At 42.0% G+C, this 25,254-nt stretch overlaps 1 protein-coding gene across 7 annotated transcripts in view; it reads right to left on the minus strand.

The window, feature by feature from the left end:
• The window catches only part of CARM1 (coactivator associated arginine methyltransferase 1), a 156,639-nt gene that overhangs the window by 48,960 nt on the left and 82,425 nt on the right, over positions 1 to 25,254 (minus strand). For all 7 annotated transcript variants that reach the window (XR_014491433.1, XR_014491434.1, XR_014491435.1 and 4 more), the window contains exons 3-12: positions 24,573 to 24,679; positions 24,088 to 24,192; positions 22,188 to 22,298; positions 21,233 to 21,410; positions 18,202 to 18,292; positions 17,745 to 17,826; positions 16,129 to 16,214; positions 14,447 to 14,536; positions 13,523 to 13,660; positions 12,796 to 12,885 (exon numbers count right to left, since the gene is read on the minus strand). Coding sequence is in view for 4 of the 7 variants with exons in the window: in XM_083354473.1 (XP_083210599.1) it covers positions 12,796 to 12,885; positions 13,523 to 13,660; positions 14,447 to 14,536; positions 16,129 to 16,214; positions 17,745 to 17,826; positions 18,202 to 18,292; positions 21,233 to 21,410; positions 22,188 to 22,298; positions 24,088 to 24,192; positions 24,573 to 24,679 (1,078 nt within the window). In the remaining 3 variants the exon portion in view is untranslated. The remainder of the gene's footprint in view (positions 1 to 12,795; positions 12,886 to 13,522; positions 13,661 to 14,446; positions 14,537 to 16,128; positions 16,215 to 17,744; positions 17,827 to 18,201; positions 18,293 to 21,232; positions 21,411 to 22,187; positions 22,299 to 24,087; positions 24,193 to 24,572; positions 24,680 to 25,254) is intronic.

The following is a 25,254-nucleotide window of genomic DNA, read 5'->3' on the forward strand; positions in this document are numbered from 1 at the left end:
ACCTACTTTTGTTAATTGATTAGCAAAGAGTTCATCTATTTTTTCTGCTTGGTTGAATGGCCTGTAATATATGCCTATAGCAATGTCATTTTTTTCATCTTATATTGACCCATATGGATTCTATGGGGTTTTCACCGTTGCTTTTGTGGATTTCTGTAGAGATGTAGTGATCTTTTACATATAATGCAACTCCGCCTTCTCTTTTGTTAAGTCTGTTTCTTTAAAATAGTTTGTATCCTTCCATCAGTTCATTCTAGTCACGAGTTTCATCCCACTAAGTGTCAGTAATGGCAACTATATAATATCTACCTCAAGTTCACCCTATTTGTTCTATAAACTTTGAGTATTAGTGTATAGGCATTTCAGTTCTTTATGGCAGGGCTTTTCAACCAGTGGTACACGTACCACCTGTGGTACATTGGCACCTGGAAGTTGGTGTGCAACCATCCTAGAAGTGGTAGTGGGGGAGGGGAATGAGCTGAACTGGCGGCAGCACTGCACAAGCCTGAGCGAGAGACGGCTTGAGCTGCAGGGCTGTCAGGGCTCAGCAGAAGCACCAGGATCAGCGCCAGGCTCCAGCTGATCGGCATTACTTCTGCTTGGTGCTTCTTCAAGGCTCAGCAGAAGAACCAGGATCAGCGCTGGATTCCAGCTCTTTCCTTCATGGGGAAGGGGCCAGGAGAGGGGGAGGAGGCTTCCACGTTCCTCAAATCTGGGGCAAAGCAAAGCAACAGGAACCGGAAGTTGCTAATCACCTAACCAACAGTGGCGGGCTCGGCTATGCTACGCTGGAAGTGCAAGGCAGAGGCACCCTGAAAATGGACCGGAGGGAAAGAAGAGCAGAAGGGAAATCTTAAAAAAAAACCACAAAAAACCCCCATCTCCGGACAGCCTTTTCCCCTCCTTTCTGAACACCCTGATGTCCCGTGACGGGTGAGGGGGGGCAGTGAGAGGAGGAGGGTGCCGCCTGCTACAGAGGCTTCAACCTGTGCTTCATCTTGGACAAGTAAATGGCTGTGCGTCGCAGCGGCTGTGCGGGATAAGGCTGGGCTGCACGGGGTGTTTGTTTTGGGAAGGGTTGCAGCAGCCCTGGCAGTTTTTCAAAACTCCGCAGCAGTTTTTTCCATTTGCTTTGAGTGCCAATTTGGAGAAAAAAACGCCTGGCGGATGTCATGTTCCTCTTTCCTCTGGAGGTCGAAGGAAAAATTTTGGCTCCTTCACTGGTTTCTCTTTTGCAACGGTTCTTTTTTTTGGGGGGAGCAGCTGTCAGCTTTAACCTGTTTGGTTAGACTTACAAATGCCTGTTTCCTTGCTCGGTTTCCCTCATGGGATGCCATTCCATGCTGGCTCAGGAATTCTGGGAGTTGAAGTCCACAAGTCATAAGAGAGCCAAGGTTCCCCACCCCTGGTTTAAGATCTCTGAACTCCGGAGTCAATTCGAAACTTGCTCCATGGCTGTGATGAATTATTGATTCAATCAATAATCAGAAGTTAGCATCTACATACTCATGAAAAAGAAATACCTTTGGGAAATATTAAACAGGCAGGAACAATAGGAAAAGAAGTAGAAAACCTAGCCCCAGAAACCAACTATTACAAATACGAAAGGCTGCTCCAAAAGAAACATCCATTTCCCTTCTCTTAGAAAAGTCAAGCCGAAAAATAAAAGTACCAGAGAAGAGTTTCTCTCTCTCCCTTCTCTCCTCTCTTCCTTCCCCACCCAGCTCAGTTAATAGCCTGGGGCAGATAGCTGAGAAACACAAAGCAAAAGAAACAATGTAGCAATAAGCGCTAGCCTTGAACAAACCAAAAGAAAGCAGACAGGTTTGTCCTATACACACATACAAACCAATAACAGGATTAATCCCCCACACACCAGCACCTATGACAAGATTAACCTAGACACACAAAACCTTCATCAACAAGTTATTTTCTTCCCTGGGTGATAGGATTAATCCTGCTGAATGGGGAAAAAAACCAAACTAGGAAATTAAGAAGAACAAACTTCTTACAAATCTCATCAAAACTTAAAACAGGAAAAAGAGTATAAATTGTACCATGCATTTAAGTGATTTTTTCTAGCTAGTCCAGTTATTGCTGAATCAGTTCTCTGTCTGGCTTCTGTAATAAAATCCACTTTCTGGCAGCTTGCTTTGCTCAGCATCAACTATTTTTATTTTTATTTATTTTTAGCCTATTTTTTTCTCTTAAGTCTGAGTTACTCACTGTTCCTTTGTTCTACATTAATGAAATGCACATTTTCTCTTTTTTATATATATTTGCTGCTTTTTCTGCAGCTGCAGGAATTGTATCCAGGGAGGAAATAAAATGCTTCCTCATGTTATTTGTCCTAATGATACATTGTGTTTACATAAGAGGTTTGGGGCTGTATTCTTAAATCTTGTAACTTTGAACAGTCACTAAGCGAACTGTTGTAAGTCTAGGACTACCTGTACTTTTATCACTTTCCCCCCTTTTCTTTGGTCAAGTTTTTGACACCTTGCTAGGCGCCTGGTGGTACTCGGATATTGTCATATCCTAAAAGTAGTACAATGGGTGAAAAGGCTGAAAAGCCCTGTTTTATGGGTCTTGGGTATGTTTCTTTCAACTTTGTAACTGGGATTTCCACCCTTTCCATCACTCTCTACTTCATTATGGGTTTTTTTTTAATTTCCTCTTTCTCTTTACTCCCTACCTCTTTTTCTGATTGGTTATCTAGCGATTTTTGCTTGGAATAAGTTTCTAAAGGTTATGAAGATTGGCCCTCTCCCCCCTCAATTTTAGTTTAAAGGCCTTTTCATAAACTGAAGCCCTCTCTGATAAAACTTAAAAGAAAAAAAGGATAAGTATAAAAATGGGGAGAGGGACACATAAATAAAGCAGAATACCTGTCATGGTTCTGAGAGACAGAGAACTGGTTGGAGAAGAGTCCATATAGTTCTTCTGATTGGTTAATGGTCTGTAGTATACCCCTCTGCAGTGGTGGGATTCAGCCAGTTTGCACCACTTTGGCAGAACTGGTAGCTAATTTTTTGTTGCCCAGGTCCAGAATGGACTTCCAGAAGTGGCATCCACTCAGAGAACTGGTTGTTCACATATCTGAATCCCACCACTGCCCCTATGGCAATGTCACTTTTTTCCCTTTTATATTGACCCATATAGATTCTGGAGGGATTTTATCTTTGATTATGCGTAGATATTTGTGTTTCCTTCTATGTGTGACATACCTCCATTTGTCTTCCTCCAAGGGTTTATAGCTAGGGTCAAATCCCCTGGGAGTTATTTCACCATTGGTTTATTTTGATTTGGGTATAGCTTTGGAGTTTGGCTAGAGTTGCCTCTAGATCCCTTACTTTTCCTCTAGTAGTTCAGATAGTTTACATTTAATGCATATATAATTTGGGTGTTCTTTGGGCATAAGCACATACTGTACATGGAACACATATTGCATAACACAATGGTATTCGTCACGTTCCATGAATCTGTTGTTTGAAAATCCCTCTTTTATGTTTAGTGGATGTGCTTTGCTGTTAGCCATGCTTCTCTGTTTTATGTACTGTAATTATGCCTATTTTTCCCCCTATCCTATGTTTTGCAATAGCATCGGTTTCTTTTTCCAAGAATCTGCTGTGCGACTGCCGGTCATAGTCCCTGGCCTACCAGTCTGCTGTCTTTCGCAGTCCCCGGTCTACTGGTCTGCTCCCGTTCACAGTCCCTGGTTTACTGGTCTGCGAGGGATGAGGAATGAGCCAGGGATGTCCTGTACTAGGGGCTGAAGGCCCACTATGCAATGAATGTGGGCAAGGCAGCAGAGGTTGAAGACCCCCTTCTCTTTTCTTGGATCAATGTGGTCTGAGGCAGTAAGTGGAAAGCGAAGAGGCTCGTTGAATGAGACAACCCCACTGAGTGGAAGCTCCTGATCACCAGCCACAGCCTGTCCACTTGAGGAAGAAGTTCAGAGGGATGGAATTCATACTATGGCAATGCTGGGAGCCACAACCACCATCAGTCATCTGGGAGTTTTGAAAACTATGGTGGTCCTGGCTACTACTATTCTCCAGCTGGTGTCCCTGGTGGCAGCAGCTGTACCCAAGGTACCAACACAGGCAGTGGGGGGCTTCGCCACTACGTCTGTTGCAGCCGGAAGCTCCAACGGCCCCAGCCCAGTCGGGGCCCAAGCAAAAGCAGCCACAGCTGGAATCCCAGCACTGGTGGTGGCAGGTGGTATTCTGCTCCAGGGGTTTGTCCTGGTAAGGGAGGAATGCCAACTCCCTGGTGGACCATTTCATGGATGCCCAAACTGCCTATCCCATTTCTGGCTCAAGCCTGGCGCTAAATGGAATGTTATGGAGCAAATGTACCCAGATGATATGGCCTGGGTCCATGTCATCGGGGTCAACCTTTCGGAGTGGTTGGTGTTGTTGCATGATGAAAACACCCCAGACCTGAATGACCTCAGCATCCTCAGGATGTATCTGGATGATATATTAATCTATAGCAAAACCAAGGAGCATGTGAAATTGGTCAGAGCAGTGCTCGAGAAACTGCGGAAGGCACAACTTTACATGAAGTTGTCCAAGTGTGATTTCCATAAGACCAGCCTAGACTACTTACAGTAGTGGATTTTGAAAAGATGGCATAGAGATGGATCCCAGGAAGATCCAGGTGATGTTACAGTGGGAGCCCCTGCAAATGAGGAGACAATTGCAGTTTTCTCGGCTTTGCAAACTTCTATCACCAATTCATTCCCACGTTCGCTCAAATAGCTCTATTGAGCCCAAATCCAGCCAATCCCTGGACTGGTCACTTGAATGCCAAGCTGCTAAATCGTCTTTTTGCTGCTGAACTGGTCCTAAAGCACACTGACCCAGATGAGGCCTTTGTGATACAGGTAATCCCCAAGTTATGAGTGTTCACTTAATGCTCGTTCGAAGTTACGTGATGAGCGCCCCCTAGTGATTACGAGAAAGTCCCGAAGTTATGAATATTGTAGCACCACAGCAGTCGTTCGCCCTTATGAGCGATTTCAGTGGCACTGCAACTTTCAAGGGCCTGATGCAAGCCTCGGAGGCATTTTCCTAGCTGTTTGCGCCAGGAATGGAGGTTGGGGAGGGGGGATTCAGCATGCCTCTGGAGCCCAGATTGGGCCACAGGGGGCACAGAAGCATTTTCCAGCCTCAAATCTGGGTGGCAGCGGCCTGGAAAAGGCCTCCAGAGCCCAGATTGGGCTGCGGCAGGGGCGCACAAGCGTTCCCCAGCCTTGGGCCGCATCAGAAGAGAGAAATCTTTTCCAGCTGAGTCTGGTGCAGTAGGAAGGGAGGGGAAAGCATGCGGTATCTTAGTGGGTTGGGGACGCCTTGGTCTTCTCCACTCTGAGACACCTCATGTTCTCTTAACAAGCCGTGTGCATTTTAATGAGCAAGGGAGTAATCTCGTACCTCAAACAAGATTCACTCTACGAGTTTTCAAATTAAGAGTGGAATGGGCAGGTTCCATTACACGTGTAACTCAAGGACTACCTGTACATGCAGACCCCAGTGATGTGGCTGTGTGGGTGGTGCTCCTCCAGAAAAACGCGAAAGAGAATTGCAGCCATGCACCTATACCTCCTGCAAGCTTTCAGAGACAGAGATGATGGGCTATCTGGGAAAACGAAGCCTACATAGTCTGCTGGACTCTCCTAACCCGGAGACAATTCTTGGAAGACAGTAAGATTCCTTTCGAGATGTGGACAGACCACAAGAATTTAGAAGCACTGAAGTCTCCCCAAAAGCTGTCTCCCAAAGAGGTCTGACGGGCCTAATACTTCAATTGCTTCAACTTCACTCTCTGCTATCTACCAGGAAGACGAAAATTCTTGGCATACGCCCTCACGAATGCCACAGTACAACAGTGCTTGAGAGGAGGTTGTCAATTCCATCATTCCTTCTAAACAAGTAGCAGCATTGGCCCAACGAGACAGCAGGAAGCATCATCATCACTACTGAACAAAGAGCTAATGCGACTACTAATATAAGCCTTGGCAGGGGATGAGGGTGTTGTGATTCAGTGTCAGCCTGTGCTCCCAACACCTGAATCGGAGGAGTAGGAGGAGGGGTTTGGAGAGCCTTCGGAGTCGGAGGGAGGCTTTGATGCACTGCAGGACTCTCAGCCTGGCCCCTCCAGTCGTGTTCCTCATGAGGCTCAGCTGTTTGAGAAGGCGTCAGACTCAGAGGAGTCACAGATGAATCTGTTCAGAGACGCTAGAAGCAGAAGGCAATACAGCAGAGTAGAGCAGAGAAAATCAATGAGGCAACTCAGTGAAAAGAGAAGGTCTTGAGAAGCCACTCCTTGGGACAGATAATAAAAGGGGAAGGTGTGGGCGGTACTGGTTGCTGAAGGCAACTGTTCGGAGGCATTCAAAGAGAATCCTGGTCTGTTCTTGCTAATCTGTTTGACTCTTGTTGGATGTTTTGAAACATGTATTTTTGGTTGAAGAAAATATTCTGCTGCTTTTTTGTTTGAAAGACTTTATTATTTGGAACTGTAAATAAATTTGGGTTGTTTTTTTCCAGCCTATTGATTGTTAAAAGGAAAAAGGGGTTGTCCCTGACACACAAACAGGGCCAGTCGTAGGCTGGAACAGAACAGAAGGGTTCCAACAACACAAAGGCAAACAGTCCTTAAGGGATGGACTGGCATGGATGGGGAACAAACTATACATCCCGTTGAGCCAAAGGATCTTAGTATTGCAGCAGAGCCATGTTGCGAAGACGGTGGGACATTTTGGACTTGTAAAAACCTTTCATTTTGCCGGAGAGTACTGGGAATACTGTAATCTGTGTCATTATGGACTTATTCTCTAAGCAAGCCCACTTTGTGATGTGCCTGAGGATCCTTTCTGCTCAATCCCTTGCTGTTAGTTGCGAAGTCGTGTTTGACCCATCACGACCCCATGGACAACGTTCCTCCAGGCCATCCTGTCTTCTACAATCTTCTGGAGTCAATTTAGGCTCACGCCTACTGCTTCAGTGACTCCATCCAGCCACCTCATTCGGTCGTCCTCTTCTTCTCTTGCCCTCAATCTTTCCCAGCATTAGGCTCTTCTCCAGTGAGTCCTTCCTTCTCATTAGGTGATCAAAGTATTTGAGTTTCAACTTCAGGATCTGGCCTTCTAAAGAGCAGTCAGGGTTGATCTCTTCTAGGACTGACCGGTTTGATCGCCTTGCAGTCCAAGGGACTCGCAGGAGTCTTCTCCAGCACCATAGTTCAAAGGCCTCAATTCTTTGGCGCTCAGCCTTTCTTATGGTCAACTTTCACCACTATACATTGCAACTGGGAAGACCATAGCCTTGACTATACACACTTTTATTGGCAGGGTGATGTCTCTGATTTTTAGTGTGCTGTCTAGATTTGCCATGGCTTTCCTCCCCAGGAGCAAGCGTCTTTTAATTTCTTGGCTGAAATCCACATCTGCGGTGATCTTGGAGCCAAGGAAAATAAAATCTGTCACTACCTCCATTTCTTCTCCATCTATTTGCCAGGAATTAAGAGGGCCAGCAAGATAATTGGGCTGAACTTCTGCCCTTCGCTGAGGTGGAACAGAATAACTCTATACATAGCAGTACCGGGTTCACCCCTTTGAGTGGTACTGGTGTAGAATTTGTGCCTATGCCAAAGCTCCCTCAAGAGACCCCTTTGTCAACTTCATTGGCTGAATGGATAAGTACTTTGAAAGCCATCTTGCCTGTAGTGCGCCAAGTGTTAGAGGCAGCAAGGGAAGTGCAAAAGAGACAGGCTGACAAGTAGAGAGCACCTCAGAAGAAGTTTAGAACAGGGGATGAGGTGTACCTGTCCACGAAGTTCTTGCAGTTGGGGCATCTCTGCAAGAAATTGGGGCATAAGTACATAGTCCTTTCTCTATCATCTGGGTTGTGAATCCAATAATGGTGGAGTTGAAATTGCCAATAACCTCAGGCACATTCATCCACTGTTTCACTGTAGTTTGTTAAAGCCCTTTTGTAGCTCATGGCTGAGGCCAAACATTGAGCCTCCACCTCCCTATATGGGTAGAAGGAGAAAGATATTTTGAGGTCAAGGAGATTCTTGATGCTACAAGGGAAAGTTGCAATATTTAGTCTTATGGAAGGGGTTTCCCTTGACAGAGGCAGAATGGGTAATGGCAACAAATGTCCATGACCCTAAGACTCATCCAGAGGTTTCATGTTAGCTACCCAGACCAACCCCGATTAATTAGTGCAAAGAATAGAATAGAAGAGAAGAGAAGAGAAGAGAAGAGAAGAGAAGAGAAGAGAAGAGAAGCTAGAATGGACATTGGAGGTCTTCTAGTTCAGCCTCCCACTCAAGCGAGAACCGATACCATCTCAGACAAGTGGCTGTCTAGTCTCTTAAAAACCTCCAGTGATGGAACACCCACGATTTCTGAAGGCAAGCTGTTCCACTGGTTAATTCTCCCCACTGTTAGGAACTTTCTCCTTAATTCTAGGTAGCTTCTCTCTTTGATCAGTTTCCAACCATTGTTTCTTGTCCTGCCCTCTGGTGCTTTGGAAAACAATTTGAACCACTCTTCTTTGTGGCAGCCTCTCAAATACTGGAATACTGCTATGTCACCCCTATTTCTTCTTTTCTTTAACTAGCCAAACCCAAATCCCACAGCCATTCTTCATATGTTCTAGTCTCCAGGCTTTGGATCATCTTAGTTGCTCTTCTCTGAACTTTTTCCAAGGTCTCAATATCTTTTTTGAAGTATGGTGACCAAAATTGTTGCGGTATTCCAGGTGTGGTCTCACTAGGGTTTTTATAAAGCGGTACTAATACTTCACATGATCTTGATTTAATGCCTCTGTTTATGCAACCCAGGATTGTATTAGCTTTTTTGGCTGCTGCTGCAGATTGCTGGCTCATAGTCAAGTGATCACCTACTAGGACTCTCACAGTTATTGCTTTTGAGCCAGGTCTTACCTAATCTGTACTTATATCTTTGATTTTTCCTGCCTAAATGTAAAACTTTGCTTTTCTTCACATTAAAACTCATTTTATTGGATAGGGCCTATTTTTCCAGTTTGTCAAGCTTGTCTTCTGGGGTGTTGGCTATTCCTGCCTGTTTAAGTGTCATCTGCAAATCTGATGAGTTAGAGATCATGTTGTAATAATACACGTGTTGTTTCCCTGTAGAATTAATCATCTTTCTGGAGGTTTGGCATGTCATGGTTGACTCGCTTCATAGCCCCACGCAAAACCAGACAACAGTAATGGGAGGAAGGAGGAAAGGCACTGGAATGTAAGGGAGATCTGGGAGGGAAATTTGGAATGCAAGTGTGTCGACTGGAAATCTTGCAGACCCAAGATCACTGGCTGGGAACATCCGAGATGTCATGGTTCTGACAGATGAAATTCTTTAAAAGAACTTCGAGGCATTGTTTACCTTAAAGAATCTTTTATTTGAGAAGCATAGTATCGGTACTACATATCTGAAGGCAAAAACTGAATTCCCCTCCCCTAGGCACAAAGTACCAAAGCACAGTTCCCTCCTCCAATTAACATAAATCACATTCCCCTATTAGCTTGAAGCGCGGCCTTTCTTCCCAGCTCTCCAGCCCACCAAATCTTTATCGGCTTTGGGCACAATAACCTTGATTCCCACGGCTGAATCATTATTGTTATGACTAACTGGACACTCATCCACATTCCTCCTCCCAGCATCATTTAACTCTAAAAGCGAAAAAGAAAAGATGGCTACATTTCCATCTGTTATCAAAGCAAGAAAATCAATGTTAGCAGTGATTGACATCCGACCTCTCTTAAAAAAGGACAAATCCTGTAATGTAAACAAAAGCACATTTTAGGGGTTGTCTCTTGGTTGACTCTGCTTCAGGTGGGGGTGACTTCTTATAGTGGGAGAGCTGAACGTCCACTCTTACTGCTGCCTGGTGCCATTCTTGCAGCTGATCAGGTACTGCTCGATAGATGCAAGCCTGGGAGAGGTGGTCGTCTAGTCCCTCCTTGAAGGTGGCCTCCTTGCTTGGGCCACCTCTCTATCCGACCAGCTATCTTACAAAACTCTCGTACATATTCCAGTGCAGGCCTGCCGGCTTGCTTTAACTTGTGGACTCGTTTGGGTCGTATGGGTCCTCGAACCTTGCTCTCAGTCCTAGGAGGAAGAGATGGGGGTCCTCCAATTTGGGTGCTTGCTCGTTATATAAGTTGTTCAGCTACCTGGATGCTTCCCCTTCCAAGTTGGACACAACCATGTCGACCATAGTGGCTCGGTTCGGATAGAAATAGGCACAGCTGTTCAAATGAGAGCGCACCTGGTTGAGGAAAAAGATCAGCTTCTCTGGATCCCCATTGAAGGTTGCTCTAAGAGGTGGCACCATCAATGGTTGCTGCCCCCCACTGTGGATGTTGCACCCCTAACTGTTGCTGCCCCCCCCCGGCAATTGCCTCATGCCCAGTTGCTGCAACCCTCCCAATGGTTCTGCACGCTTGGGGGCTGTTACCACCTGCATGGCTGTTGCTGCATTGCCGGTGGCTGGGCATACCCAATTGATGTATGGCTCCCACTGGTCTCAGCGGCGGCTCTAGTGGCACCCCCAGTTGCCGTAGGCCTCCAAGTGGTTGCTGCATGGGTAGGGGCTGCTGCCATCCCCACTGCTGCTGGCTTGCGAGGGGTTGTGCCATCCTCATTTGCTGTAGCTCGCCCCCTGCAGTCCTGGAGGGGGTTGTTGCTGGATCGCCTTCGGTTGCAGGCCCCCCAGTGGTTGCTGCATGTTCAGGGGCGGCGTCCAGCCCCATGGCTGCTGTTGTACTCCCAGCGGTTGCTGACCACCTGGCGGCTTCATCACCCCCGGTTGTGGCAAGACCATCTGCTGCTGCACATTCGGGGACTACGGCCACCCCCAGCTCGGCTGTTGCATCGCCAGAGGCTGCTGGCCCCCCATATGTGGGGGCTGCAGCATCGCCCATTGCTGTAGGGGTCACGGGCTGGGTGGCTGGTAAAAGCGTCGATCTGGAGTTTGGCTGCCCCGGTGATGGCTCGGGCTATCTCATTGGCGGTGATCTGGGTTTTTGGAGGGGTGACAACTGGAGCTATCCTTCCCCACAGGGTTGGAGGCCCCGGTAGGTGGCTTTGATGACGGGGAGGCTGCCTGGTCTGCACAGGTGGGACTGGGGGTTCTCCTTGTCAGGAGTTGGTGGCTGCCTCACCGATCATCGTGATCACTCACGTATGGGGAACGGGAAGATTGCTTTCCACTTCTCATCTCTAGCTCCTCAAATCTTTCCACCAACTTCTCCACTCACTGACTACGGGCTGCAGTCAGGTACTTCCACTCACCCGAGTCCTCAGCGATAGTTGATTTTGTGACTCTCCACCAATCTGGGGAACACAACGTGTGGGAATCCTCTCTGCAGTTCAACCTTGTCCTCCTTTGAAGCACTTGATGCTGATAAGGCCGTCTCGAGGTGTCTGGTGTCTTTGCCGGGTAAGGTCCACTCCAATGACCAGATCAGCTGTCCTCGCGGCTTGGGCTTTGCCCCCAACTGAGAGGCCTGGAAAAGTTACTTCTCCACTGGCATGCTACCCTGCACTCCCCACCCCCCGGGCAGCAACCGCAGCCGAGGTGCTGGTGTCAGGCACTCTTTCTTTCTCCATGCTGAAATCTTCCCTGAATCTTTGTCGGTTTATCCCTCAACTCTAGGGATAATGACTGGGGCCCGGGACCCCAAGATAGTTAGGTAAAAGTTGCAGTTTTGGGCTTAATGTCATGGTTCCGACAGATGAAACTCTTCAAAAGAACTTTGAGGCATTGTTTACCTTAAAGAATCTTTTATTCGAGAAGCATAGTATCAGTACTACATAGTTGAAGCCAAAAACTGAATTCCCTTCCCCTAGGCACAAAGTACCAAAGCACAATTCCATCCTCTAATTAACAGTCTAATTAACAGTCACTGCCCCGAGTCCTTCGGGAGAGGGGCGGTATATAAATCCAAATAACAAATAATAAATAAATAAATAAATCACATTCCCCAATTAGCTTGAAGCGTGGCCTTTCTTCCCAGCTCTCCAAATCTTTATCAGCTCTGGGCGCAATAACCTTGATTCCCACGGCTGAATTATTATTGTTATGACTAACTGGACACTCATCCACATCCCCCCTCCCAGTATCATCTAACTCTAAAAGTGAAAGAGAAAAGATGGCTACGTTTCCATCTGTTGTCAAAGCAAGAACATCTGATGTTAGCAGCGATTGACACGAGGTAGACAGACTGTTCCCAAAATAAAGTGAGTGCAAATAATTCTTGGAAAATGGACAATGGGAGGTCCAGGTGGGGAAAGGGAAAGTTTTCCTATGGTGTTTGCACGCAAAATAGTTAGAACTCGCTTTTCTATTGTACCCATATGGAATTTTCAGTAAACTTATACTCTTGGTAAAAAATGTCCCAGGAGTTTCTTTTGCTGTCTAACCCAGTGGGGTTAGATGTTGACAGTATGAATGTAAACTGAATTTTATTAATCCCTCATAGCATCTAAAACTGAATATACTCATACTTTGATCTTAAAGTCCAGTTCCCAGACGGTTTAATTGCTTCTATGCCTTTTGGGTAAGAACAATATAAAAGTTTTTTTTAATTGCAGACTTTAAATATATTTGTTGGATATATAGCTAAAATTTGTATTTTGGTTCTTTCTGCTTGATAATATCTTCAGACACACCATTCTCAGATCACAAACCTACATTCTCGCACTCACAGACAAAAATGCAAAGATACATATAAAAATTCACAGTGTGATACCTGAAAAAGGGATTTTTCAGGTCAAGAAGGTTGCTGGATTTAGAGCCTGTTTGATCCACTTGAGCAACAATACTTATGTCATAACTCTGTCTGAAAAAGAAGAGTAAGAGATATGGTGAATAGTCATCTTGTTATCCTTTATGACAATTAGAAAAGACCAATTCAAGCTAATGGAGATCTTAAATTTATTGGAAGATAAGAGAAAGCAATTGTGAACTTGATATAAAAAGAAAATATAAGAGGTATAGAACCAATTTCAGTCACTGCTCTTCTAAAGTATTATAGAAAAAGTGAAACATTTTCTATTACACTATTTAATCTACAAAGTGCAATAATTGTAAATAAATAACTAATTTTATGTAGGCCTATCTTATTTTATTTTACGAATGCACAAGTATAGCTTGCTGCTTTTCAAGAACTGTTCTCAAATGTACCATATCAAAAATAATCAGTAACATTAGAGATAATAAAGGCAAATTGACAATGAAATACTAATTGGAAAATGTTTACTTTAAAAAATAGTTTTTATATTAAATTGTACTTTGTAACTGATTTTGGAATCTGTGAAGTAGCAATCAACTCACAACATCTAACAAATATATTTCAAATAATTTTTGCTATATTCAAGTTCACTACTGAATCCATTAGACCCTCGGCCATAGCAAACTTTGACAAGCTATTTTGAGGACACTTCCCCATCTTCTCAAGATGATTCCTCGCATCTTACCTCTTGTTGGCAATGAGGAGGCATGTCCCTGAGAGGGTGTCACCAGCCTTAGCAAAAAGTGGAGACTGAAAAAGGCACCGAACCTGGTACCAATGGGTAAGAGGTTCTGTGGGAGCAGTTGAAAGCCAAACAGTCATTCTAATAGAAGGAGAGAGACAAAAAACAGTAGAAACTTCATGAATCCATAGTCTACCTTTGAAATATTTACTGTAGTTTTAAAAATAGATTCAGCTGTGCAATTGATTTGTGCAAGCCAATATAACATACGTTAGAAATTCATATGGAACTTATTAGGTGCATAGATTCAGGGTCAAATATTTTTATTTTTTATTTTTATTTTAATTGCATTTATATCCCGCCCTTCTCCGAAGACTCAGGGCGGCTTACAAGCTTATTCTATGTATATGCCTGCTTATTAGGGCTTTCACACACACCCCCCCCAAGCGGCATTATTACAAAGTCAGCTTAATTGCCCCCAACAATCTGGGTCCTCATTTTACCTACCTCGGAAGGATGGAAGGCTGAGTCAACCTTGAGCCTGGTGGGATGCAAACCTGCAATAATTGCAGGCAGCTGGTGTTACTTAAGGAGGCATTAGCCCACTGCTCCACCAAGGCTCCAAGGCACCAATAACCTGACTTTAGAATTAACTACCCTTTTTAATCAGTCTTGAGATAAATGTTAGATTAGGAAACTCTTCATTTCCAAACAAGAACAATTTCTGTTTAAGAAAGAAAATGTAGAAGTACATTTTCTTTCAGAATTATTTTTCACATATTCACCCACAGGAAACAAATCAAAACATAACTACCATTTATAGTTGTTACTGTAATCTGGCATGTTCAAGTTAATGTTGCACTACATTGTAATAACAGTTAAAGTTAACAGCTGGTGGTAGGAAAGCACATCTTTGTCCTCACTTACACTGAACCAATGAAAGCTACATCAAACCAGAAAGCCAACCCATGGACTAATCCTGAATGTAGCATGTGGAATTTGAATGGAATTTCTATCCTGGAAAATAAAAGTCACAGTCAGTCAATGAAGCTAACTTCTTGTAGACACATTGCTCTATATACATGGACAATATAGAGTGCACATTACATACTATGAATATAAAATAGCCCCTTTCACACAGTATATAAGGCACAATTACTCAAGTCAAACATTATAGTCTAGAGCAGGGCAACCTTGGCTCTTTTATCACTTGTGGACTTCAACTCTCAGAATTCCTGAGTCAGCATGGCTGGTTCAGGAATTCTGAGTATTGAAGTCCATAAGTCATAAAAGAGCCAAGGATGCCTACCCCTGGTCTAAAGCAATGCTGAGAATTGTATTTAGAACTTTCCCAACACAGAAGAATTCTCATTGCACACTTCAGAGACTCAGAATTGCTTATGTACTGACATTTTGACAAAGAGGGTCACGATTTTCCTTTAAGTATTATTTGATTAAGGCAGAGAATATATTGGAAGAAGAGATAATCAAGCAAAGTTATTAGCTAAATGATACGGGTCTTCTTTAGGGGATTTGACTATTTTTTAAAGACATTGTAAGAAATGACAAAAATCAGCAGACAAGCATTGAAAAGTGAACCCACCAGCACTTAATCCACAGCAGCAATTCTAACAATAACCCTAAAACCTATTTCCCCAAGATACTGAGCAAATAAGTTATCAATGCTGCTAAAATAAGATGTTCTTGCTTTGACAACATGTGGAGAGGCAGCTTTGCTTCTTTAAAACTTGTGTGTTACTTTTAAAGTTGGAATTAGTTGATGCTGGGGGGGGGAGTAGGAAGAATGTCTCTCAAGGCTGTTTTGAAATAAGAGAAGATAAGAATTTGGCGGGTTGTTTAACAAGAGGGAAAGCTTACAATTTAAAATAATTGGAGAATGTGATTTATGATGGTTAATCAGAGGGAGGAACTGTGCTTTGATACTGTGTGCTTAGGGGAGGGGAGTCCAGATTTTGGCTTGACCATGTACATGCCGAAGCTATGATCTTTTGATTAAAGACTCCTTAAGGTAAACAATGCCTCGAGGTTCTTTGAAGAATTGCATCTGTTGGAACCATGACATAAGTATTTACTTCCCACAAGTAAAGTACGCCTGATATAAACACTATAAGAGCTTTGTTCTTTCACCAGGGCAAAATGCACACCCCCAATGTAAGCAAAGAGGCTAACCAGAAGCAAGGTCTATCTTGAGTCAGTTCTGGATCACCATGGAAAATATTTCAGGGAAAAGTTCTATCAACTCCAAAGTAATGAATGAACATTCCCAAAAGAGGAGGTTTGGACTACTCTTCATGCCAGTTTTCCAAACTATAAGCCCATGATGGCTCATTTGTATAGATTCCGAATGGGAAGTGCATGGCAGAAGGAGAGTTATATTGTCAAGTGAGGTCAAAAGATAGCTGCAACAAGTTTGCCAATGTGCTATAGGAAATAATTGACCATAATTATGATGGTTGATATTTTGTTATCTAAGTGCAAACAAGTCTTACTAATATAAACCAAATATAACATTTCTAAAGGAAATATAAGTTCTCCAACTTGGAATCACAGTGGGATCAGAGTCTTGAATTTTTTGGAGAAAAGATTACCTGTGCAAATCTGCTTCTTTGGCATCTAAGAAGTTTACGGTGTATTTAACAGATTTGGCCATTAGAATCCTAATATCAAAGGTATCCTAGGAACAAAAAAAAAGTTAATGACCAGTTCTGTTTGGGGCAGGGTGACCAAAACCTTGGCTCCCAACTAATGGAAGGATGGTAGTATATTTTCTTATGGACTGGAAAATGTCTGGAAAAAAATCTTTCAGTTTTGATTTTTCCTCCAGCTCATCTGCAGTTCACCAAATGGAGAAAGCTAGATTATATTAGAGTTGTGAACTTTCCACAAAAACTGAAAGCAGTCTGTCAGTACACACATACAGTACATGTCTGCAACTCCTTAAACCTGGTAGCTGCACAAACCTGGGAATAAATATAGCTATTTCAGATCTAAAGTATCACACAGTTCTATTATGCTACACTTTCCTTCTCAGTTTTCAGGCGCACTGAGGCAAAAGCAGAGGCAGACAGTGGGCAATGGAAACTACCTTGTGATCTAAGCGCTCCTCTAGTTCTAACTCTCTCTAGCTAGCCAACGTTTTGGTCACAATTAATTCCAAAAATCTTCAAAAGGAGGAAAACCAGCCATCCATGAATTAACACAAGCACCATGTTTGCATTCAGAATTCTTATTTTAAGTAGGCTTCTTTTCAAGAAAAGAAACAAGGATGTGCTAACAGTGTGTCATAGCTGCCATTCTGCTGCTGCTTCACTTTGCATGTTGCCAACCTGACATAGCAACAGTGAGAGGAATTGGAATGTGATTTGGAATTGGGTGATTTGGGAGGGATTGAGTTTGAAGGAGAGCCAGCCCTGATGTGAGGAGCACCAATCAAGCACAAGGTCAATGAAAGGAATGCGGATAGTAAATGCTCAAACATAGGGTCCACTTCCAAAACAACCTGAAAACTCTCAATTGGACAGTGACTGAGGGTTTGGCCAGGGCAAAAGAAAGTTAATACAGTGTTTTTGCGCCTAGCCGACAGATTAAGTTTGCTTTATTCTGTAACTGCTTTATTGTCAGTAAAATACTATCTTGGAAAAATAAATAAACCAGTAGTCTTTCTTTGCTAATTAGTTTAAGTGGGATGGATGACACAGTGAATCTGTAAACACTGAACCAAAGGGCATGGAGTTCTTAACAGAAAAAAGTTCTCTCTCACACTGTCTGCTTCTTTGTAAAATCTTAAGGGGGAGGAGTTGTATCAAGTTTCTGTATGAGTCAGACTAAGTTCTTCTCAAAGAACTTCCAAGATTCTATGAATGGGTTCAAAATCATAAAGCAGTACTTGAGATGAAGTCTTGTCTGAAGAATTCCCAGCCAACTTTTGCTTAGTGACAAAAGCACAAATACTAATGAATTTAGTTATTCTGTGTGAGGGAAAGGTGCTATTTATTGAACATGGGCCAAGAATTACTGTCTGGTAATCGAACAACTATTTCTAGGATTAGAACCACCATGGGTAATATTCATGCAAACATGGTCTTGAAGACATGTCAGCACAATTATCTGTGCTTAGCAGTATGGCTTCCATTCATGCCATCACAGGTTAATTATTTCAACTACTGCCAAACCTCCAAAGCATTATAAGAATAATCCAACTTACCACAACAGGCTGTCTGAAATATTCATCTACTGCTGCACCCCGGAGTGCTGACAAATCTACTCCATGAAAAGATGGCTGATACCTACAATATAAGATACCACCAACTGGTAAGATGAAAAATATAAAATAAAATATAAAATATTAAAGAAAAGAAATCCAAGAGGAAACTGATGCAAGATTTGAAAAGAAACACGTCTCACACATTCATCTGAAAGAACCCATTCTGGAAAGATAGCTATGGCACTGCAGAACACCCAGAAGAACCTGCCAGCTACTTAACTAGAGTAGGCAGAACAGGCAGCACTAAGTTCAAATGAAACCAGAGATTCTTCATGTAGTTCAACACTACAGCAACAAATTCCTCTTCATACATATCAAATCTTATACATTTGGGGAGACAGTTCCTGTTTTCTGTGGGATAAACTACAGTGGCAGAATCAGAGGAGAAAAGACGCACCAAAAGTTAGCTTTTGTGAACTGTTCCATGTATAGCTGTTCATCTGTAAATGGGGCTAGATGGACATCACCAATAGTTGGAAACATATTTCCTGAAATGGAGCAGAAAACAACACATATTTATAGTTTTATACATTTATTTTGAATAGAAACTTTTTATCTTATTTTTCAATTTCAATAAAATCCCCAAAGTTTAATCAAATATGTTTTAAAAACCAAACAAAAGAGGTGGCCAATTTTCAAGACTGGTAAGGTATTAAAACAAAATAAAAGTAAGTTAACTAATTAAATCAAAATTCTGCCCCATCTCATTTTTGTTTTGGCTGGCTGACAAATTCCGAAGAACTCAAAAATTTGCATATGATTTGTATCCTTGAATTCACCTAATAAAACTACCTCACACTATTAATGGTGCAAAATTACAAGCATGGAAAAACATTCAAGTTAAAGCCATTTCAACATTAAATGGGCTTTTCTACTTACTGAAAATGTTCAGAACTTACCAAGAGAATTTTATCCTTGAAATAATGTTTTTGGTAAAGTCTGAATAGCCTATTTGAAGAGGTTTGAAACCTCTGGTATATCTTTGCTTTGAACCCCAAATTCTCTTTGCATTCTGACCAAAGCACTTGAAAGACAGCCATAGGAACAGCCTCACAGAAGGGGACTGAGGTTTATTCAAACGTGTGCTTCAAAACTGATCCTGAAGCCATGGCTATTTCAAATGGGAATGGTCATTTTTCATGATGGATTGATGTTTCTTCCCATTACTCCATCGTTCTTCCTTTTCAAAAAGTATATATATAGAATAAGATATAATTAGATGTGCATAAATAAAAGTACCACACAGAGGGAATGGTCATTACTCATAGTTTGCTATGAGGTGATTTCTCCTGGAAACAGAAACAAATACCAATTTGCAGCAAAAACATTGTAAATCATAGTCACATGATCATGGGGTGCTACAACCATAAATGTAGGCTAGTTGCCAATCACCCAAAATGCAGTTATGTGACTATGGGGTGGGAGGGTCACTGGAACTTCAAATCTGGGTTGTAAGACCCATTTTTGGGATTTGCTGTAACTCTGAATAGTCACTAAGTGACCGGTTGTATGTCAAGGACTACCTGTACTTGGCTACAATCCAATCAATGACCAAGCAATATCAATTATACTTTGCAGACAACCCTTTCATATGACATTCAAATAACTATGCTCCAAGCACTTTTTCAAAAAAAGAGAATGAGTTTTATGATAAATTTAAAATACACAGAACATGCAAGCAAGATGTACTACTTTGTGACTGGAATGCCAAATTTGGAAACATTAATAAGGAAAATGTATTTGGAATATAAGACTTAGGAAAACAAAATAAAGCAGAACAACTTATCAATTTCTGCTGCTCCAATGATTTCATCATAGTAAAGTCTGTCTTCAAACAAACAATAGGTAAGTATATAAACCAAGGGCATTTGCAGACACTTTGGTTTCAATTTTGGGAAAACCTATGGAATAATAGAGGTATTAATGGAAGAGTTCAAGGAATTTTGTACATTAGCTGGATTTAAAATTAACAAACCTGTCCTCTGAAGATGTTAACAAAATATGAAGATGGAAAATCAAAAAGAAGTGATAGCAAAAACTCATTTTCAGATTGAGAAAAAAGTAAAATATTCTAGATTTTTTTCCCCCATTCAATCATGTCTGATTCTCAGAGACTACCAGGACAAAACACTGCAATTTTTTCTTGGCAAGATTTTTAGAAGCCGTCTGCCATTGCCTTCTTCCTAGGGCTGAAAAAAACTGGCCAGTTCAAGGGCAATCAACTAGGTTTGTGCCTAAGATGGGACTAGAACTCGCAGTCTCTTGCTTTTTAGCCTGATACCTTAACTACTACACTGAACTAGCTCTCTAAGTGAAAACCTTTAGAACTTCAGACTAATGCTCTCCCAATCAGCTATTTTGGCTTGTCCTAGCTGTAAACTCTGTTCTAAGAGCTATTCTGCCATACCTGTGAACAAATTAAACTCACTATTCAATAGCACACCAGATATGATTCACCATTTAAAAAAAGAGTCAATACAGGCAGTCCTTTTACTTACAGCTGGTCATTTAACAACTTGTTCCGTGATGGTGGCCTCAGGCAATATCACACCATCCTAACCCATCACACAGTCACATGGCCAAGTTCAGGCATTTGGCAAATGGCTCACATTTACAACTGGCTGCAGCAACCCTTGGTCAGGTGAGTGCAATCTGCTACTTTTTTTGTCAGTTTCTGGCAAAAGATGGTCATTTGGGAAGAATGGATTCAGACTTATGATTGCATGATTCGTTTAATGATTTGCTTAATGACCATAAAAACAATTGTAAAATTGGGTCCAAGTGGATACCTGAGCCTATGACTGTAATGACTGAAAGTCTAGTTCCAATTGTGGTTTTAAGTTGATAACTATTTATAGTAATACAGCAGGAGCGTAGTCAGTGAATGATCAGAATATAACTAGTGTTACTGTCATATATATAATACTGATCTGATAAATGCTATCCTTGGAGGAGCCAACACGTAATCAAGTAGCAGCATATATCCAAGCTCCTGACTTATGACCAGCCTTATCCCCTCTAGCCCAGATCCTCTGGTCTAGACACCATCCAGAACAAAGCAAAGAAACCAGACTGGTTTCAATAATGATACTGAGTGCCCAGAATGCAGAGAAACATTTCCCACCAAAGAGGCAGCCAAAACAGTGTGTAATAGATCTATGTTAACTAACCTATGTTAACTAATTGAACAATGCCTAGTATCAAAATTCCCAACACCATCCTGAGCATGCCAGAAGAGAGTTCCTCTTTCTCCTCCCTCTATTTCATTATCATTGGGTGACCTTGGCCCAGTCACATGCTCTCAGCCATAGGAAGAAGACAACGGAAAACCACTTCTGGAAAACATTGCCAAGAAAATTGCAGGGATGTGTCGATAGTCTCCAAGAATCGAACACAAATGAACAGAAGAAAAAAAAGAAGTTACTTACCACTAGGTTTTAAATACTTCTTGGCATGCAGGTAACTCTCCAGCATTCGTTCGTTGAAAAGCATGTAGCCCATTGGCTCAGAAATAATGATGTCCACCTGTTCTGGAAGTGAGATTTCCTCTACCTTCCCAGGAATGACCACAATTCGATCAGTAAGATTATTACTCTTCACTAAAACCTGGACAGAAAGAAGGAAAAATTAGAAAGCAGACATTACACAGATATTTACGAGAATTAGGTCTTCAGATAGCTGACAATTAGAAAGAAAGAGGTGCTTTAGATACAGGGGCATATTAATTTACCCCAAACCTCTATAAATGAAATCTAGTTTGGATATAAAAGTCTGCTGTTTGCCAGCCAAGTAAGACTACTATGTTTACAATAAAATATTTGCTATTAGTAGTTACTGCATGTTCCTTTCTTCCACAAGCAGGTTATCAAATGCAGTTTCATGGGTAAATTCGAAGAAGCCCCAAGCATATTAGTATGGTTGAAGTCTAAGTTTCTGTTCCTGGAACCCTTGAGAAGGATTGCCTCTATGGCCTTCAAGAAATTTGCATTCACTAGCTTTCTAGCTGAGCCTCTCACCAGCTGACTGTACTTGTCAGTAGCTACAGGAAAAGAAAAAGGGAAGTGGACCCAGGCTTGGTGGGGGAGAGAGAAGGCCAGTGGTATGTGTGTGTGTGGAGGGGGAAGAGAAGGTCAGGTTTCTCAGAAGTGGGGACAGCAAGACAGGAGGCCATGCCACTAGGCCCAGCAAGCTAAAGCACATTTTTGTGCGCCACTGACTGAGGCCTTCCAATTCGTGGAAAGTTTCCATGTGCCAGTGGAGGCCAGATCTCTCAAGACCTCCCGCACCTTGAGATATCCCTGGTGTGGTCATTTAACAACCTCAACAGGAGAGCTTGGATTGTAGTCGCTGAATGAGGTGGCCACGTGGGTGTCTCACACTAACCTCTGCATGTTGAGCCATCGTGCTCGCTTCCACTGCATAAATTTTTCTTGCTCCAGCTTGGGCTGCAAAAAATGACAGGATGCCAGAACCACAGCCAACATCTAATACAATCTGGAGGAAAAATTAAATCAATAAAATCATAAAAACTAAATATCAGTAAAATCTTTTCCATAAAATGGAGTCTTACAATTGATTAAATATTTATTAAATACTAAATATGTAAGATAAAACTAAGCCATCCTTACTGACAGCTACTGTCAGAACCCTAATGTATTTTGTATTTCTTTCCTATGCCTTCATTTTCACTATAGTTTGCTAAAACCTGAAATGAGTTCGCCTTTAAGGCCAGCAATAGCCCCTCCACCACAACCAATTATGGTGGAAGGGGAATAACATTTTGAAATCAGGGAAATCTTAAGACTCCAGAAAATACCATGGGTTTACCCAATACTTAGTGGCATGGAAAGACTTCCTGGCCTGCCAGAATGAGTGGATACACAAAAAGCAAGTGAGGGCCCCTAGACTGCTCAAACGTTTTCATGCTCATTACACTGATAAACCTGACTACCGCTATGTTTCATTTTCTCTTCCTGTTATTATTTTCTCTTCTCCAGGTGGATCTGTCTTTTTTTAAGGGGGGGTGGCATGTCAGAACCCCAATGTATTTTGTATTTCTTTCCTATACCCTCATCTTCAGGTTTTGACATTCTATTGGGGGGAGGGGGTCCCAAGGGTGTTCTGCCTTTGCTTTGCTCTATCCCCTTTGAAGTATCTTTCTTGGGGTGTGAAAGGAATGTGCTTCTGGCCTTATCTCCACATGGAGGGAAAGAAGCCGCGGAAAAACCTGACAGCCTTGAAAACCAGATGGATGGACAGTTGGGATGGGGTTTGAAAGGGCTCTTTTAATGCAACGTTTCACACGGGAAATCCTCAAATCCTGCTATCAATACCTTCCAATAAAAGTTCCTGTTGAGACAATGCAAATTTTAAGAATTCTGCTTTCTTAGGAGGCTTAACTGAGGCAAGTCCTTATAGCTACAAAATTTGAAAAAGTAGATCCTATATCCAAGCTCTGGTTCCAATGCTCAAAGTTCTAAATTTGTTTATTACTGGTGTATTTATTAAGGATATGCAGCTATTTGGATCCAAAGCAGAAAAACTGCTTTGAAGAAGACACAACTTGAATACTTATGCACAACCTTTTGAGAGTTAATGTCCAATAAATCTGGAGGGCACAAGATTAGGAGATCTGCAGCAATTCAAAATATTTGTAATTAGGGCATTAATAATTATGGCATAGTTATCTCTAGAAAACAGTGCAGTTGATGAACAAATGGAAGCTGATAATGCCTGCTCCTTGGCTATCAGCACTACCAGTAATTCAATTTATAGCAATGGATTATTACAAAACTCAAAATGTGTACCTTGCCTTTTGAGCTTCATCCAGGATTAGCTGCAGATCAAAATTTTCCTGTTCAATAGTATTTTATATGAGAGAAACTTGGGGTGTATGTGTGTGCATATCATTTATTGCCCTATCCCTGTGTTACTAAATCAGACCACATCCTTCTTTTTCAAACTCTTCAAGGTTCCATCATTTCCAGATAGACTAAGCAAAATATTAGAGTAATGTGACTTAGATATGATATTTGAATACATATTTACAATATGCAGGGCTTTTTTTCTCATAGAACGCTCAGAACGGAGTTCCGGCACATTTTTTGGATGGAACCTTGTAGGCAAGGCGGGTTGTATGACATGTGTGAGTTCCGCCACCTTTTTCTTTTAGAAAAAAAGCACTGACAATATGTAAATTCAGTCTTACCCTTTACCAACTATGCAATATTCAGACGGAATCTTCATTGGTTGCACTTAAGGCATAATTAAACTTTAGCCTTACCTTATCTTTGAAATCACTGTGGTTTTGCAGGATTGCTCTCTGATACGTGCCTGTTCGGACATAATCCTGCATCATATTTTGCTGTTGGGATAAGTATCCATAAAACTAAAAGAGGAAACAAAAAGTATCTGCTAAAACCAATGCGCTCACTCACAAAAAGGAATGCTACAATTTTAGAAAATGCTCGTTAACATTTCCAACACCTAATGTTGGGTCCATGTCCGAGACCCTAGCACTTAAGAATCTGTAGTTTCTGTTCAAATCCCTGAGCCGTGTATTGGTAATTTTCCTGCATTTTAAGCATGTCAAGAATCTACATGATTTTCCAGCAGGAAAAGTCCTACTTAGTTTCTTCATTAGCTAGCCCTCTAGAGTTTGTTTTCAAGAACATGCAAGCAACAGATCTTCAGCAGTGGATCCAAGGAGCTGACGTAGTTCCTCCATCCCTCCATCAGAAAAAAACAACAATTGTTGAAGTCACCTACCTGGAAGTACTGCACAGCAGATGATTCCTCTGTGCGCTCACTGAACACTGACTGCTCCATGCTATGGCCTCGGCAATTTTTCAAGATATTATAAAATGAGCAGAAGTCTAAAGATAAAGCCAAACATTGTTTTTCAGATTTCAAATTACATTGCTCCAATCACATCCAAAAAGGATACAAACAACGAGGTGTAATCCAAAACCTGGTGGTACCTGATTTTTATGGGAACACTTGCCCAGGGCTTTTCTCTAGGAACATTTAATCAGGTTATGTGATATAGGTAGTCCTTGACTTACAACAGTTTGCTTGGTGACCGTACAAAGTTACAACAGCAATGAAAAATGTGACTTATGACTGCTTTTCATAGTTATGACCTTTGCAGCATCCCCATGATCATGTGATCAAAATTCAGATGCTTGGTAACTGGTCCTTTGCTCTGTCCCAGGGTCATGTGATCACCTTTTGCAATCTTTTTTTTTAAAATCAATTAGTTTTTAGAGAGTTAAAAAGGGGGGTAATGGGATGGGAATTTGGGATAGGGTACAGGAAAGGTTGGGGGTGAGGTTTGGGTTTTCCCCCAATAACATTCAATATTTGACAAACAGCATATTGTCTGGGTAAATATATATAAATAAAAGTAGTAAAGCTAATAATAATATGGTAGGTATAATAGATTATCATA

The sequence above is a fragment of the Vipera ursinii genome (genome assembly GCF_947247035.1).
Source record: "Vipera ursinii genome assembly, chromosome: 2".
NCBI lineage: Eukaryota > Metazoa > Chordata > Lepidosauria > Squamata > Viperidae > Vipera > Vipera ursinii.